At 35.7% G+C, this 15,632-nt stretch overlaps 3 protein-coding genes across 14 annotated transcripts in view; 1 reads left to right on the top strand and 2 right to left on the bottom strand.

The window, feature by feature from the left end:
* Positions 1–2,539, top strand: part of LOC105380882 (protein outspread) — a 209,568-nt gene extending 207,029 nt beyond the window's left edge. For all 4 annotated transcript variants that reach the window (XM_048623445.1, XM_048623446.1, XM_048623444.1 and 1 more), the window contains 2 exons: positions 300–407; positions 620–2,539. In XM_048623445.1, coding sequence (XP_048479402.1) covers positions 300–407; positions 620–711 — 200 coding nt within the window. In that variant the 3' untranslated portion in view covers positions 712–2,539. The remainder of the gene's footprint in view (positions 1–299; positions 408–619) is intronic.
* A 637-nt stretch (positions 2,540–3,176) lies between these two features.
* LOC105380840 (sesquipedalian-1) lies at positions 3,177–11,001 on the bottom strand. Its single transcript, XM_048623443.1, has 4 exons — positions 10,582–11,001; positions 10,217–10,405; positions 3,833–3,976; positions 3,177–3,400 (listed from the first exon to the last, which is right to left on the bottom strand). Exons 1-4 carry the CDS (start codon positions 10,784–10,786, stop codon positions 3,231–3,233), a joined length of 708 nt encoding a protein of 235 aa, XP_048479400.1. The 5' UTR covers positions 10,787–11,001; the 3' UTR covers positions 3,177–3,230.
* Positions 11,002–12,165: 1,164 nt separating this feature from the next.
* The window catches only part of LOC105393657 (mediator of RNA polymerase II transcription subunit 13), a 59,896-nt gene continuing 56,429 nt past the window's right edge, over positions 12,166–15,632 (bottom strand). For all 9 annotated transcript variants that reach the window (XM_048623692.1, XM_048623693.1, XM_048623694.1 and 6 more), the window contains one exon: positions 12,166–15,484. In XM_048623692.1, coding sequence (XP_048479649.1) covers positions 15,352–15,484 — 133 coding nt within the window. In that variant the 3' untranslated portion in view covers positions 12,166–15,351. The remainder of the gene's footprint in view (positions 15,485–15,632) is intronic.

Raw genomic sequence — 15,632 nt, 5'->3', positions numbered from 1 at the left:
ACGCTCATTACTAGGTTTGCTGTGGACTAATTCTCTTAATTAAACTAATTAATTGTGGACTCGCCAAAGTCATTCATGCGCGAACATTTTTCATAAACACTAAAGAAAATTTAATAATTTATAACAAGTAACAATTTAACCGAAACTATCCGTTATTTATAAACCGTTTTGATTTGATGGCCTACACTAGTGGTCCTTAGAATAAGGAGTCAAGAGCTTCGTATCTCTACTCCTTAGTCTAAGACGTGACCCCGCCCAACTTTTAAAAGCCGCACTCTGATTGGTCAATTGGTAATCAGGCGAAGTCCCGCTCGAGTCCCCTATTGGAGGCCCCGAGGCCGGCGCGCGCCAACATCCAGTATGCCAAGACGGAAACCACCAGAAACCTGCAGTTGTCCCCCGTACAGGTGAGAGAGAGATAGTTGTATAAACATAAGAGGTTACAATTTGTTTACTATTTATCGGGTAGTACTAAGTTACCAGCATCTGAGTTGATCACTAATAAAAAAAACTCTGTCATTTATCATAAGGAAATTATGAAGAGAGAAGCCTGCTGCTTTACGTGTCAAAATGTGGTGGTTTGACTTTGTTTTACTTATTTAATTATATTTTTTTACAGAATTAAAACAATCGCGAGCAACGTTGGACGTGACGCGGCGCTGTTCCCTCGTGGGGATGGTGGCCGAGAGGAAGAAACTGTTCGAGCTATGAAACCTTCATACTGCAAGCAACACGCACGACCTCCGCGCGACAACCATAGACAAACGAGAAAGACAATATAGAGGCACATAGAGGCTCATAAAGGAGGTTGTCAACACGTCGTGCGTGTTGCTTTCTTTTTAATTTATAAAATGTTGGACCCACCACGCAAGCACCTGGCCACTTTGCTAAAACCCTAAGTTTATTTACGAAATATTTATCAGTTAGTTTAAATATTATAGTAAGAATGTTGTTTGTTTGCTTATCGCGTATACATATGTACGTACGGTAGACATGGCATTTTATTATTTAAATATTCATTATAATATATTTAACAGTATGTGTTAAGCTACTAGACGGGACTAATATTATGATGAGTTGAGAAGAAAAACATTTATATCATTAGCATTACGTAAGAACTATTATGTTATTTAAAATATTGAAATTTTGTATCTAACATTTATAATTTATGCTCATAACAAGATTCATTATTTTACCTAGTATTTAGTGTATAACATTTTAGTTAGTACTTATGACCAAATATAACTTTTTCTTTTCTTTGTTACAAGTGGCCAGATCCTTAATTAACTCCCACCCACCACACAAATGTATATAACTTTGTTTTGTTTTTTGTAATTTTCAAACTGTAGAATACTATACTGTAGTCTTTTGTCATAACTTTTTTTTCTGCACTAGTTTTATGACTGCAAGGCAAATGTACTAATACTTCGTAATTCCTAAGTTAGTTTTAGAAAATATTGGGTTAGTGATGTGTTTAATAACTGTAAATTAAGTGTTTTGTAACTTTTAATTTGTAAATACTAACTTTCTCTCTATCTCCCTCTTTTGTAACAATTAATTTTCCAGTGCACAGTTCACTCTGTCCATTTCGTTAACTTAAGGAATTGTTACCAAAAATTGTATCATTTGTATTTATGAAATTCGCGCACCCTTGTTTAATTCATTTGTAGATTATCACGTAGCTTAGGTATTATTGAGGCGACTTGGCGTGCACCGGGGACACCCTCACTCGAACACCTCCGCTCAAGGAGGTCGCACGTTCTTGTAATGAGGTTAAAGATTATTATACGAGTTTTATTGTAAACCCAATATTATATGTAGTGACTTGATTATGGTTGTAGTTTTGAACACGGCTTATATTTTATAGAGGCATATATTGTTTGTAACGTGCGTGCGCGCGCGCAGCGGGCCGCGGCCGGCCGCTCTGATTGGTCAACAGTCGCAGCCCACCGCTGTGATTGGTCGACATTCGGCAACGGTCGGTTGTCGTCCCGGTTCGCTCTCGCCCCAACATTATATTTTAGAATGTTAAAGTTTGACATTTTACATTATCCCACGACAATAACATTTGTGTATTTATGTTGTTTTTGTTACCATGTTTTCCAACCTGGGCATTTGCTGTCTTCCATTTATTTTCGTGTGTTTTTCACTTTGTTGTGTATAGAGTGTCACTTTTCTGTGTCTTAACTATTTCCGTTTTGGAAGAAATGCGTCTGCATACAAGCAAATTATGGCTCTAATTTTTAGCGGCCTATAGTTTCCATCGATCGAGCTTTTCGCCTGGATTGTAAAAACCGTCATGTTCTTAATTTAAAATATCGAATTGCTCAATGTTCTAGTTGCGTTAAATTAAAGATGATGTAATACCAAATGCGTTTACTTTGTACGCTTCTGGGGCCGACATGATGGTAGGTACCTATGGCTATAATTATAATTAATTTGTGTTACTACTCACTCTCCCCTAACATTGTCAAGTGTTGTCGTTATAAAGTGTTGGTTTATATAACAAAGATTTTAAAATAAACTACTTAATACAAAATATTTTCTTTTTATTTCGACACCCTCATAATTGCTTAAATTCTAACTTAGATATTAATAGTCTCTTAAGAATAAATTAATAAAAATTGCATTTATTTATATGTTAACAGGAACTTAAATTTTAAAAGGCAAGCGATTACTCTTAATAATTATTTAAATAAGTACCGTTATCTTATAAAACAGGAATTTTAACATTTAAATAATAAAATCTTTTGTTAACAAAACTTGCATTAAAAACACAACTTTTTTATATAGGTATTGCATTTCAACTTAATTTTTCAAGGCTTATTGATTATTTATTAATATCTGGAAGAAGTTTTATTTTTTTATATTTATTAATCGTCAACGCACCTTTTGGTCCACATTGGACGATTTGCGTCATGTTATTGATCCGCCGCTTATTACAACATCAAATTTTAGGCTTAGATATGAGATAAATATACTTAAAATTTTACCACAGGGTATTTCAACATCGTACCTAAAGTACGACCGCACTTATTTATATTTCGTGCCTCAACAATTTAGACGCACCAACAAACAACAAATTTGAACACCAATTTCAAAACCGATCTTTCCCAAGTCATAAACCGTCATAAAATCTATACACACGGTGTAAATATATTAATACTGTACGGAAAACGCCGTCGCTGAGCCAGCCAATCACAGCTTCTCTTCACCGCTGCATCAGCCAATCACAGCTGTATGAGCGGCTGCGCGCGCTTGGCTTCCTCTTGCCGTAGCTTGTTGATCTTGGCTCGAGTCTCGTTGCGGTCCGCCAGCACTCGCCGACCGAAGGCCGAGTGGATCTCTCGGAATGACACCTTCTTGCGGGCCATGCTCTCTGGTCTGTGGTTCTCTTTATCTGTAACGTGATAAGTGATGATTAGTTTTCTGTTAAGGAAGTTGGGATGAGAAGCTGAGCCATCACCCTTGTTTATGAAAAACCGGGAGCTGCTGCGCAAACCACGACTCTACCTTGTTGTACTGTAATGTAACTATTCTACAACAGCTCTCATTCATTTGTTTTTTGTCAAGCTACAGTAACCTTGAAGGCAGTATGATAGTTACGAAAACGGAAAACATCGTAAGCGTATTCAATACTATCCCTGCTGTAGCCGCTGGCCCAACAACCTTACGAAGGGTTGGTATGAAATTCAATGCAGATTCTATGATGAAGGCTTATATGTCTACCAGTGAACGATTCTTACCATCTTCAGATTATAAGTAGACCTTAATGGCTATACACTAAATAAAAATCCCACCACAAAAACGAAATAAAACAAAAGCTACTAACGATGTCGACTCCCCGGCACAGTCTTGGCATCCCCCTCATTCAGCTTGTTGAAGGGGTTGTGGCGCTGCCCCCGCGGCGGCGCGCGCACCCCCAGGGGCTCCGCCGGCGCCGCCAGCGCTGACGCCGCCTCCGCTGCTTCTTCAGCTGTGAAGGAGAAAAGGAAGGGTTAGTATGTGGGCTGTAGTTTTTCTTGGAGGGGTATCCAGTGTACAGGAAAACTTCTTTGGACCATCGACCATAACAATAACAATATTGGACAGATTTTTCTACAGTCTTAAAGTAAACGCAAGTTCAAAGTTATTTGCGACGTAAGTACTTTCAATTTCTGAATATGTGCATTAGACAGCAACTGAGAAAACATGTGTATAAAGTGCACAACACATTAAATTAAAGTAAGTTTAACTAATATCAATTATAGTAATGAAACAACACACATATTTTACCAGGACGAAACGAGTCTTCCATATTTTTGAGATGTTTCTGATAAACTAAGTTTATTATTATGATAAGTGCCTAGTAGTCAATGCTATTGCGTGTCCACAGACAGTGTCTCAGTTCAATGGATAACGGGCACAGCATGTTAAACGCGAAACTACAATAGCATAATAGAAAGTAATTGCTATATTACTCACAAAAGAATCTCTCTTGCTTTATACCAGTGATAATTGTAATACAGTACTGGATAATTGTAATTCACATATTTTCATCATAGGTGATTTCAATCTAAGCTCAATCAAATGGGCTTCTGATGGTAATATAATAATAATAATAATAAATATGTGGGGACATCTCACACACGGCCATCCGACCCCAAGCTAGGCAGAACCTGTGTTATGGGTGTCAGACAGCTGATATATCTACACAAATACATAGATAGATAGATACTAAATATAAATATCAACACCCAAGACCCGAGTACAAATATCTGTCTTTAAACAAATATCTGCCCCAGCCGGGAATCGAACCCGGGACCTTCGGCTCAGTAGTCAGGTTCACTAACCACTACGCCATTCAGTCGTCTAATAAATCAAAGAATTACTATGCGACACCGCTTGAAGAACATTTGATTGATTTTGCTAGCGTTCATAACCTACACCAGTATATCTTAGTATTAAATAAAGATAATAAAATATTAGACTTGGTTTTAAGTAATATTCCTACTTGTAATGTGACAGAAGCAAACTGCGCGTTTAGTAAAATTGACCCATTCCATCCACCTTTAGAGAATGATGTGCAGATTGTTGAACAAGATAAACTTAAATCAAACAAGGATGGTAAAAAGTACAACTATTACAAAGCAGATTATGCCTCCATTAAAAAGGTACTTGATAATATTGTGTGGGGTGAGTTATTCTCTGACTGCCACGGCGTCGATGAAATGGTGGCGATTTTTAATCAGAAGTTGCAGACAACAATTGAGAAATTTGTTCCTTTAACAAAAATAAAAAACAATAAAACTCCTCCGTGGTTTAGTAGTGATTTGATTCGACTATTACGTGAAAAAAATAAATTACGGAATAGATTTAAAAAATATAAAAATCCTTTGGATGAAATCTCTTTAAAAATTATTAGCAAACGTTGTCAAAAATTAGCTATTTCTTGCTATAATTCCTATATAACACGAATTGAGGATAGTCTCACAGTTGATCTTAAATCGTTCTGGTCATTTCTTAAGGCTAAGCGGAAAGGTATTAGTTCTTATCCTGCAACAATTTCGAATGCCGTAACCTCCACCTCGGATGGAAAAGAGATGTGTGAAATGTTTGCACAGTATTTCAGCTCCGTTTATAATCATGAACAACCCAATCTGAATTTAAATGTGGTAAAAAATTTTAATTGGTCGGGTGAGTCGTTTTCATCAATCAAAATTAGTAAAGATGATATATTATCTAAACTTAAATCTATTAATGTCGCAAAAGGTGCCGGATCTGACGGTATTGCATCTGTATTTGTAGTAAGTCTTGCTGGAAGTATTGTTGATCCCCTGCACATCATCTTCAATGAGTCGTTAAGAACTGGAATCTTTCCCGCTTGCTGGAAGGTTGCTATCGTTGTGCCTATACCGAAAGGTGGTGACGACAATTTAGTTAGCGAGTATAGACCTATCTCAATTCTTCCTGTTTTCGGCAAAATTTTCGAGTCTTTAATATGTCCTCTTTTGCAGTGTTATTTTAAACAATATATTTCGAATCACCAGCACGGCTTTGTTAAACAAAGGTCTACATGCACTAATCTGACAAGTTATGTGGAATATTTGGTTGAATCCGTCGATGCTGGAAATCAGGTGGATGTTGTGTACACTGATTTCAGCAAAGCATTCGATAAAGTGTCACATCAGTTATTACTTCACAAACTCTATAGTTATGGTATCAACGGATCCTTGTTAAATTGGTTTAGCTCTTATCTAAGCGATCGCTATTTCTATGTGGTAGTGAACGGTTATAATTCACAACTGTGGAGTATATCCTCCGGAGTACCGCAGGGATCGCACTTGGGACCTATATTATTTGATTTATTTATAAATGACTTACCCGATCAATTTAAACACTGCCAACCTTTTATGTTTGCAGATGACCTAAAAGTTTCCTACGTTATTAAAACAATCCAGGATACGGCGGTACTTCAAAGAGATATAGATTCACTTGATCGCTGGTGCAGAAACAATAAAATGCATCTCAATCCGAAAAAGTGCATGTTTATTAGATTCACAAGAAACCTAAATCAAGTTGCTTCCTATTATACTATACAGGGCCAGCCACTGACGGAAGTGGAGATAGTTAAGGATCTAGGCATAACGTTGGACAAAAAATTAACCTTCATTCCACATATCGATGAAACTACAAAACGAGCTAATAAAATGCTTGGGTTTGTAATGAGGAATAGAATAGAATAGAATAGAATATTTTTTATTTGCATGAATGTAGGTAAATGGCAAGTTATTACAAATTATAAGTACAGCTACATCCTGCCCTTTGGGGGCGTACAAATATTATTACATGAGTATTTGGTGCATGCATACCATTAATAATAAAATTACAAAATACAAAGCTAGTCATAATATATTATATTACAAATTGTCAGCAAAAAATTCACGTACATTATAATATGTCTTTTCTACAAGAAGTTTTTTTAATTGATTTTTAAACTGTATCATATTATTCGTCTCTCTTATATCTTGCGGTAAGTGGTTAAAGATTTTTGTTGACATTCCAAATATACTATTATCGAAGAGAGCTGTCCTCCTCGAGAACGCACATAGTTTATGTTCGTGCCTTCTACTCTTTAACGTTGTAAATCTATTTAAATTCGATTTGACGAATACTGCAACTTCATAAATATATAAGCTTGGTAATGTCATCAATTTAAGTTTTTTGAAATGTGGTTTGCATGTATCAGTTTGCTTTAGTCTAAAAATTGCTCGGACACATCTTTTTTGAGCTTTAAATGCACTCTCTTTGTCTGTTGAGTTGCCCCAAAATATAATCCCATATCTTAGTGTGGATACAACGTAAGCATGATATGCAGTTAGTACTGTTTCCTGGTTTGATTTTTTTGAGAGCATATAAAGTGCAAAGGCAAACTTGTTTAATTTAGTACATACAGCGTTAATCTGATGTTTCCATGTCAAATGAGAGTCAATTACTAATCCTAGAAATTTATGACTTTTCACATTACATAAGGAATTATTTTGATATGTCACATTTATGTCAGTGGGTTCATTTTTATTATATATTGAAGTAAATGTCATAATTTTGGATTTTTCGATATTTATAATGAAATTATTCAGTGATAACCAATTAATTATACTATTTAAATTATCTTGAATGTCATTCTCGTGTTTATTTTTATCAATACCCCTAAATATTACTGTGCTGTCATCTGCAAATAGTACTACAGGATGGCTTGTTGCTTTAGGAAAGTCATTAATATATATTAGAAAGAGCAGTGGCCCTAAAACACTACCCTGGGGTACCCCATATTTGACTACTGCTGTTTCTGAAATATAATCCGTGCTTGTTTTAGTAACAGGATCAATTTTTTTAATTTTTGTGATTTGTTCTCTATGCTCAAGATACGATTTTAAGAGATTGAGTACATTACCTCTTACACCATACGCATACAGCTTCTTTGCAAGTATGTTATGATCAACAAGGTCGAAAGCCTTTGTAAGATCCATGTACATTGCACTAACCAATTGCCTTTTGTCAACACTAGTATAGACTTTTAGTAAAAAATCATATATTGTGGAGTTAATATTTTTATTTTTACGGAATCCTGCTTGTTCTGTTGCAAAAATGCCATTCTTTTCAAAGAAATTATAAATGTTATTATAGATGACTCTTTCAAATATTTTAGAGATAATGGGTATAAGGGCTACTGGGCGATAGTATTCCATATTTTCTCTGCTTAGTTAATAGCAAAGTATTTCGCAAGCCTAAAACTAAAATCACTCTTTACAACACACTTGTTCGCAGCGTACTGGAGTACTGCAGCGTCGTTTGGCGCCCACATTACGCTGTTCATATGTTGCGATTAGAGCGAGTGCAAAAAAAGTTTCTTGCGCACCTAGCTTACACGTCGGGATTATCAAAAAGGCTAGCAGATTATCCCACCCGACTTTCTCATTTTGGTATTGAGAAGTTAGAGAAACGTTATGATTGGCTGGACATTTCCTTTCTCTTCAAATTGTTTCATAACAAGATAAACTGTCCCCAGCTACTTAGTCGTTTCAATCTCAGGGTGCCATCTAGACTACCAATAACTCCATTGTGCCCACCACGGCGAAGAATCGTACTTGGGGCCAACTCTCCAGTCCCCAGACTATGCAAGCTGCTCAATACTCACAGTGGGTTGATTGATCTTCACGCAGATTCCTTCTCACAGTTCCGTAAAATTTTGTACGAACAATTATAACACTTAGTCATACCTAGTTGCAAATTGCTGTTGGTTTAGAATATTAATTGCGTTAACACTTTAGAATAAGTACGTAGTTAAGTAAGTAAGTTAATACGTATGTCAGTTTAGAATAAGCCTTAATTTTACATGTAGTGTACACCTATAATTATCAGTGCATTTAGTTTTAAGTCTAGTTTTAAAACAGTGATTGTATAATGTAACTGATGTTGGTGAACCTAATAAATAAAAAAATAAAAAAAAAAAAAATACCTGTCCATAATTTTCATGACTTTGTGACATAACCTGAACCACTCACAATGTCACAATGATAAACCATAACAATAAAGTGTAAGTTTTGAAAAGGCTAAATCTATTTTATGACCAGGACATGCTACTTACACATCCAAGTCAACCACTTATTGTTAAAACAACCAATTCGTTTTCAAGTTATGTAGCACAGCTAATCATTCTTACACAGGTTACATAATATCATGTACAATATTTTTGATCTTGTAAGAAAGTTACACATCCACCAGTATGTCCAGTAAAATAAATAACTAAACAGAGATAAGCTAGGTAAACACACAGTCTTGTACCACAGAGGGAAAAAACACTATGTTATGTGCACACAATGAGTGACGAATGCAAATGAGGCTTTATTGTGACGAGGTTGTGGACAATGTTGAAATCCCCCTGCCACCTGAGCAGCTCAAGTAATCTGTATGTATGTATTTGTGACATGTTCAAGATAAGGACAATATTTATCAATTTTTACACAAAATAAACTGCTTTAATATTCTTTATTAGTTTTAAAAAGTTGAAAGGTACTCATTACTTTTTTTTTCTTTAAAAATACATATTGTGAGGTAGTATGAGATAAAAGCCTATGAAGGTAGGAGTTAGTAAAAAACAAATATGTACACCTTCAACAGTTGAATAATCATAAATTACAAATGAAGTTATGTACTTATGGATTGATTTGTATATAATATGGGTGCCTAAAAACCTTTGTTAAACAATATGAACAAGATGTAGTGTCACATACAATAAAAAACAAAGCTAAATATGGGTCTCCTTCCAATGAAGGAAGGGTTTTAGGCCTAGTCCACCTGACCTAGGGACACATATCTTCTAAACGAACTAATTCAAGATAAGAGCTTACTTGGGAAGTGAGGTCTAATTTGTAGATATATCTTTTGCACTGACACTCCATAAGAATAGAGCTACACGACGAAAATCAGTTATGCAAAGAAAACATACTACCCAGAGTCAACTAGGCAACTGGCTGATAAGAACCAAATGTCATGGTAACCAGCTCAAAAATAATATTGCCCTGGCACAACACTGACCCGAGACCACTGTTTAATTTCATAGCATTTTGATCAACATCTATTCTACATTGTGAACATAAACCATAAAAACTTAAACTACCTTCAACCAAATATCCACATAAAAAGCAACACAGATAGGTCATAACTACAAACCTACCTTCAGCTTCCTCGAGCTGCCGCTGCAGATCTGCCACCATAAGCTTCATGTAATCATAGCTGGCACATGCAAGGGCTTTCATCCATGCCTCCATGGATGCTTGCGAGTTTGTGCACAGGTAGTATGTGCGACCTCCTTCGCAGTGGAACACTATCTTGAAGCTGTATGCATCCTCTTCCTCTGTCAACTCTGAAAGTCAGATAAAGTTAGTTATAGCTTCTGTATTATGGGAAATATAGAGTATTCAGTTTGGTTGGCCATGCACTCGTACACAAATAGCATGATAGGCTTAAAGCTGATGGATCAAATGTTCTATTTCAATGGGTAGTGGGAATTAAATGCCAATAATTAGTGTTAATTCTCACCGATAGTGCATCCTTCTAAGATAACGACTCCCACAGGCTCCTTGTCTCCTTTCTTGTCGAAATAGAATAGTAAGTTGCCTTTGAGCATGAACCAACGCTTCTGGTAGCTCTTGCCGACGTCGCCGCGCATGTCCAAGTATCCCTCGCGGTCCACCGGAGTCGCTGAAGACGCGAAAGCGCAAAGATTCTTTTCATTTACTTTCATTTTCACGTTTTACAAAACTACCTCACATAAACTGTGAAAATAGTTTTTTTTTATTCAGGAAATTGGAAACGGCAAACTGTAAGTGATCTGGGTCAAAGCGGTCCGCAATACAAAGACAAATTTGGTAATTTAATTAACGTTTTACTGAATAAAACGAAGCAAACTCTGAATCGCAAATTATTGTTTAGAAATGAATGAAAATAAAAAAGGATTTAATTTGACAGCTTTTTGACAGTCGGCTATAGACAAACATGTAAATAAAGTAGTGATGGGACATAACACTGAGGAAAAAAAACACTACGGACATACTTTATTTACTCTATGGTGGGTAGAAAAATCATCTCCCATTTTTTATGTTAAAACATTGGTTAAAACTCTTATAATGTCTGGAAGATGTCTCACAAAGCTATTAAGTATCTACTATTTTTTTAATACGATTGATTACATTTCTGTATGTATTTTGTCAAAATTTGTTTAAGTAGTTTTACCAGAAGATCTTGTGGTTTATTTAGTATTAGTTGAAATTTTCGATTAAAACTATTTTTCCATCACTAAACATACTGACAGCTCATGCGGTTTAATGTACCCTGTCAAGCTGCGTACACACCGGGCCAACGAACGCCCAACGAACGCCAACGGTTATCCCAACGATGGATATTAACATACACAATACAGGGCAGATTGCAGAAACGAAGGCCAACGAAAAACGTTCGTTGGCGTTCGTTGGCCCGGTGTGTACGCGGCTTTAGACCCTGTTGAGTAGGATCAAAAAAATATAATCGAAAACGGATTTAAATGTTTATGCTCAACTACCCTCATGTCACAAAATCATCCAAAACAGTGTTCCAATCTAACAACACAGGACGGTGTTAACTTTACAAAAAATGCCAGCCATGGCGAACCACCACCAGAAACCAAGTGACACGGAGGGCATAGCGGCTGCGCTATCTCAGTTGGCCACAGAAATGGGCCGCCTAGTTGTCTCCAACTCCCGCATGGCAGATGCCATGGTGCAGCAGGCGGAGTCTGTGGGGAGACTCGTGGAGGTGTTGTTCCAGCAGTCGGAGTACCTGCGGCGACAAGCCGAGGCCGCCGAGCGAAGCGCCACCGCCGCCGCCGCCGCGGACAGTACGGGCAACTTGGAGGACCACGGGAATGGAGACGGAGACTACGACGGACAGAGCTGGACTTCTGTTTGAGTGTGTTATTTTATAGTTAGGCTTAGTATAGGTAACCTACCTATGATATAAATTCTATCTTAAAAAGTTTTAAGTATTAATATGTTTTTTTTTTATTATAAGTTTCGTCGAATAGTAGGTAGGTACTATGTAAACCCGGTGACCTAGGTTATTCAAACAAAAAGGAATAAAAAACATGGCTTAAATATGTAATATTTTATTCATAATTATTATTACCTATTTTTCACAGTTATTTATAAAGTTATAATATCAAGTATTACACTAATTTTGTTTTACGAAGTTCTAATGATTGCTCCATTTAGAAAATTTTATTTCCATACCAATCATCAGGTCTGACGGCTTACAAACAAATGACAAAATGGTGAGCTATTTACAACATGACGTTCCCGAATTCCCTAAAAAAATTGACAAATTCACAATAACAAAAGAGTCAAAAACGAAAGCCTAAAAATAAAATGATTCAACTACAATCTCTTAACAACTGTACAATACAAGTGGTTTTGTATAAAACGTGCTCCGTGATACATTGGCAAAGTGGGCAAAAAATTAACGGTATTCGAAACTACGTCAAATCTATGTACAAAATATCGTTTTACAAAACAAATATAAACTATATACAACATCATTAAATATTCTCAAATGCTGTAACACATTTAAAACATTTCATTTTCAACTAGGCATATCGCGGGCCCCTTGCCCTCCGTCTGTACACGCCGCCAACATACACCAAAACAAATAATCACTAAATAACAAAAATTAAGTATATTGGTTTCAAGGCTTCACTCCCCTTGACGGGTTTGTTCAACAGAAACAAAATTAATGCTTTGGAAATATATGTTTTTACAGTTGGAGTAAGACACAGAACATATTTATGGTAATAATAGCGCTCGAGGTTTAATCTCACATATTATGTACAGGATCCTCACAGCTTATAATTTACTAACATTATATATTAAAATAGAAAATTTTATATATCTACCAAAACTTTCCCAGAGATTCGACGTTTCCTATGCTGTTAGTTTGGTTTGTTGCAAAATGACAACATTTAAAATTATACAAATACTACCGTGAGCCGGGGCTCCATACTCTAGTTACTTAATAAATTTCTATTGGTGTTTTTTAATTGTTTATTATTGAGCTGTTGAGGTCTTTGATCTTAATCATAACAGGACAATTTATTTATGAGCTGCATTTGAACTGTGATCCAGCCAGACTATTCCGCTATAGAAGTAACTGTTTGATAGATAAGTATTACCCAAATATATCGATACTTCATTACAAATTCCACTACCATCAAACATTACTTCCAAAGTTAGAGATGAGTCGACCGTTATGTGTTTTTTTCTGATAATTGTGTTGATATCAGTGGGCACATTGGGAATCTTTGGCTAGAAATATCGCTAAATTAGCCGGCACATCGTCTAACGTCTAACACAATAGTAGGCTTGTTCCCCCGACACCGAGTCACTTCAATACTATGATCAACGCCTCTTGCAACAATCTATTATTAGGTATTTTATTTATCTAAACAATTACAACTAGCCGTAAGTTTATTGTAAAATGACACGATTTCAAAAATGAAATTAGTATAAAATAATTGTATTTATGTAATGTAAAAAAGCATATATAAAAATAATATTTTCCATGTTAATTTATGATTGATGTGATTAAAGTTTTAAAAGATAAGTGATAACTCTAAAAAGTGTTGAGAACATGATTGTGATAGAAAAAAAACACTTCATTTTGTATACTTCTAACTAATGAGTAAATGAAAATAAAAACCCTGTTATGAAACTGTCTAAATAAATAAATACAAAAGATGGTAAGAATATCACTAAAATATTACGCATAGCTAACTCCTTTGGTAATCCATACCGGTTTTATAAAATAAAGTAACGCAAAATATAAATATATTACATATACGATAACAATGTAATTACATAATTACAGTTGTAATAATTGTGACATTTTATTGTATAACGTGGTTATAACAAAAGACGCAATGAACACTGACTACACATAATTATAATCCAAATTGTATTACTGTAAGTATTTGATTTAGTCAAAATGTTAAAATAATAATGATTTGGTCAATAGAAAATGTCACACACTTTCTGTGGATTAATTTTATAAACATATTTTTACATTACTTCAGTATCTAAATACAAATTCGCATCTAAGCCTTAATTAGACTTGTATAGAAGAAAATCTATACGTTATTGCAATATGAAAATTAATGCGAAGAGAGGGATATTGCAGGCACAAGTAATACGCTACACAGTTCTACGAAAAATGAGGTTCATTTACCAGGGATTATGAGATAGGATGGAAGATTGAACTACGGGCATTGGGAGCTGGATATCCGGAAGAATACGGTTATGTGACAGCAACTTCACATCGCATGATGTGTAGTTGTCTCTTAAGTATTTACTTTATGGAAGAAATTAATTTGTATCTGTTTTCCATACAAACGTAACAACTATCTATTGGGATGTAAGTAATTCCATAAGATCAATTGCGTCACTACAAAAACTTCTGATTAAAAATTATTTACATTATTATTCTATTTCTCGGCGCTAGCTTTAACTTATGTCCTATCGATATCTCTTTGTGTTTTACTTCTTAGTCCACCTCACTCTATGCAAGCCTTTAACGGATTTGATTTAACTATTCAGGTTTTTCTGACTCTTCATCAATTTCCAAATCGAACACTAATTTTGTCTATCTTATTTTGTAAATTTATCTAAATACAATTCTTGATACCAATTCTCGGCTTTTCCGAGCTATGTATTACTAGGTAATAAATAGTTACAAAAGTTAAAATACACTGTCTTAATCGGTTCTGTTGAGTAGTTAAGTATATAATAAGTTAATGTTTGAGTTTTTACTTGAATTTATGATTTCCTCTCTGTTCAGTTGCCATAACTCGGAAAGCGCCTGCCTCAGCATGAGGAGTGAATGCAAAATTGCATTATCTCTTAATTCACTCCTCAGATCTTCAACTAAATAATTTAACTAACTAACGGCTGTTGTGCTGATCAGTCAACTTTAGAGTACATATAGAAAGTTAATAGGTAGTCTTATTGATGTGGATGATGATCTGTTACTGTTAATCATCCATACATACAGTAATTACATCATCATATAACAGGTATAACACTGCAACTATCTTCAAACACTTCACAAATCACATTACACTGGTCATGCATCTTGCACTCGTTGCTTCTTGCAGATGTTAAAACTGTTGATGGATCGACCCGGAGTTTTCTTGCACATTGTTGACTACATTAGTCGAGCTCCGCGGCGGTACAGGTGGTTACACGGTGGTTGGGTCTACTCTAGCCCGGTGGTAGTGACACTGTTGGTCTACCCCAGCGCGGCGGTGGTGTGGTAGAGCTGCATGAGCACCTGCACGTGGATGGGCAGGCACGAGAGCCGGTCGTGCGTGCTGTCGTCCAGCGCCAGCCAAGACAGCGCGTTGTAGCCTTCTAGCACGTACCTGTTGATAGATAGTAATAGTTGGTGAAAATGTACAATCTGTAGGTGATAAATATAGACTTTGACTTTAACTAATATTATAAATGCGAAAGTAACTACGTCTCTCTGGTCTGTTACTCTTTCATGCCAAAACTACTAAACGGATTTCA

This window comes from Plutella xylostella, chromosome 10 (genome assembly GCF_932276165.1).
Source record: "Plutella xylostella chromosome 10, ilPluXylo3.1, whole genome shotgun sequence".
In the NCBI taxonomy this organism is placed as follows: Eukaryota; Metazoa; Arthropoda; class Insecta; order Lepidoptera; family Plutellidae; genus Plutella; species Plutella xylostella.
Note: the sequence above shows the minus strand (reverse complement) of the source record. Positions and strands in the feature narration are given on the sequence as shown.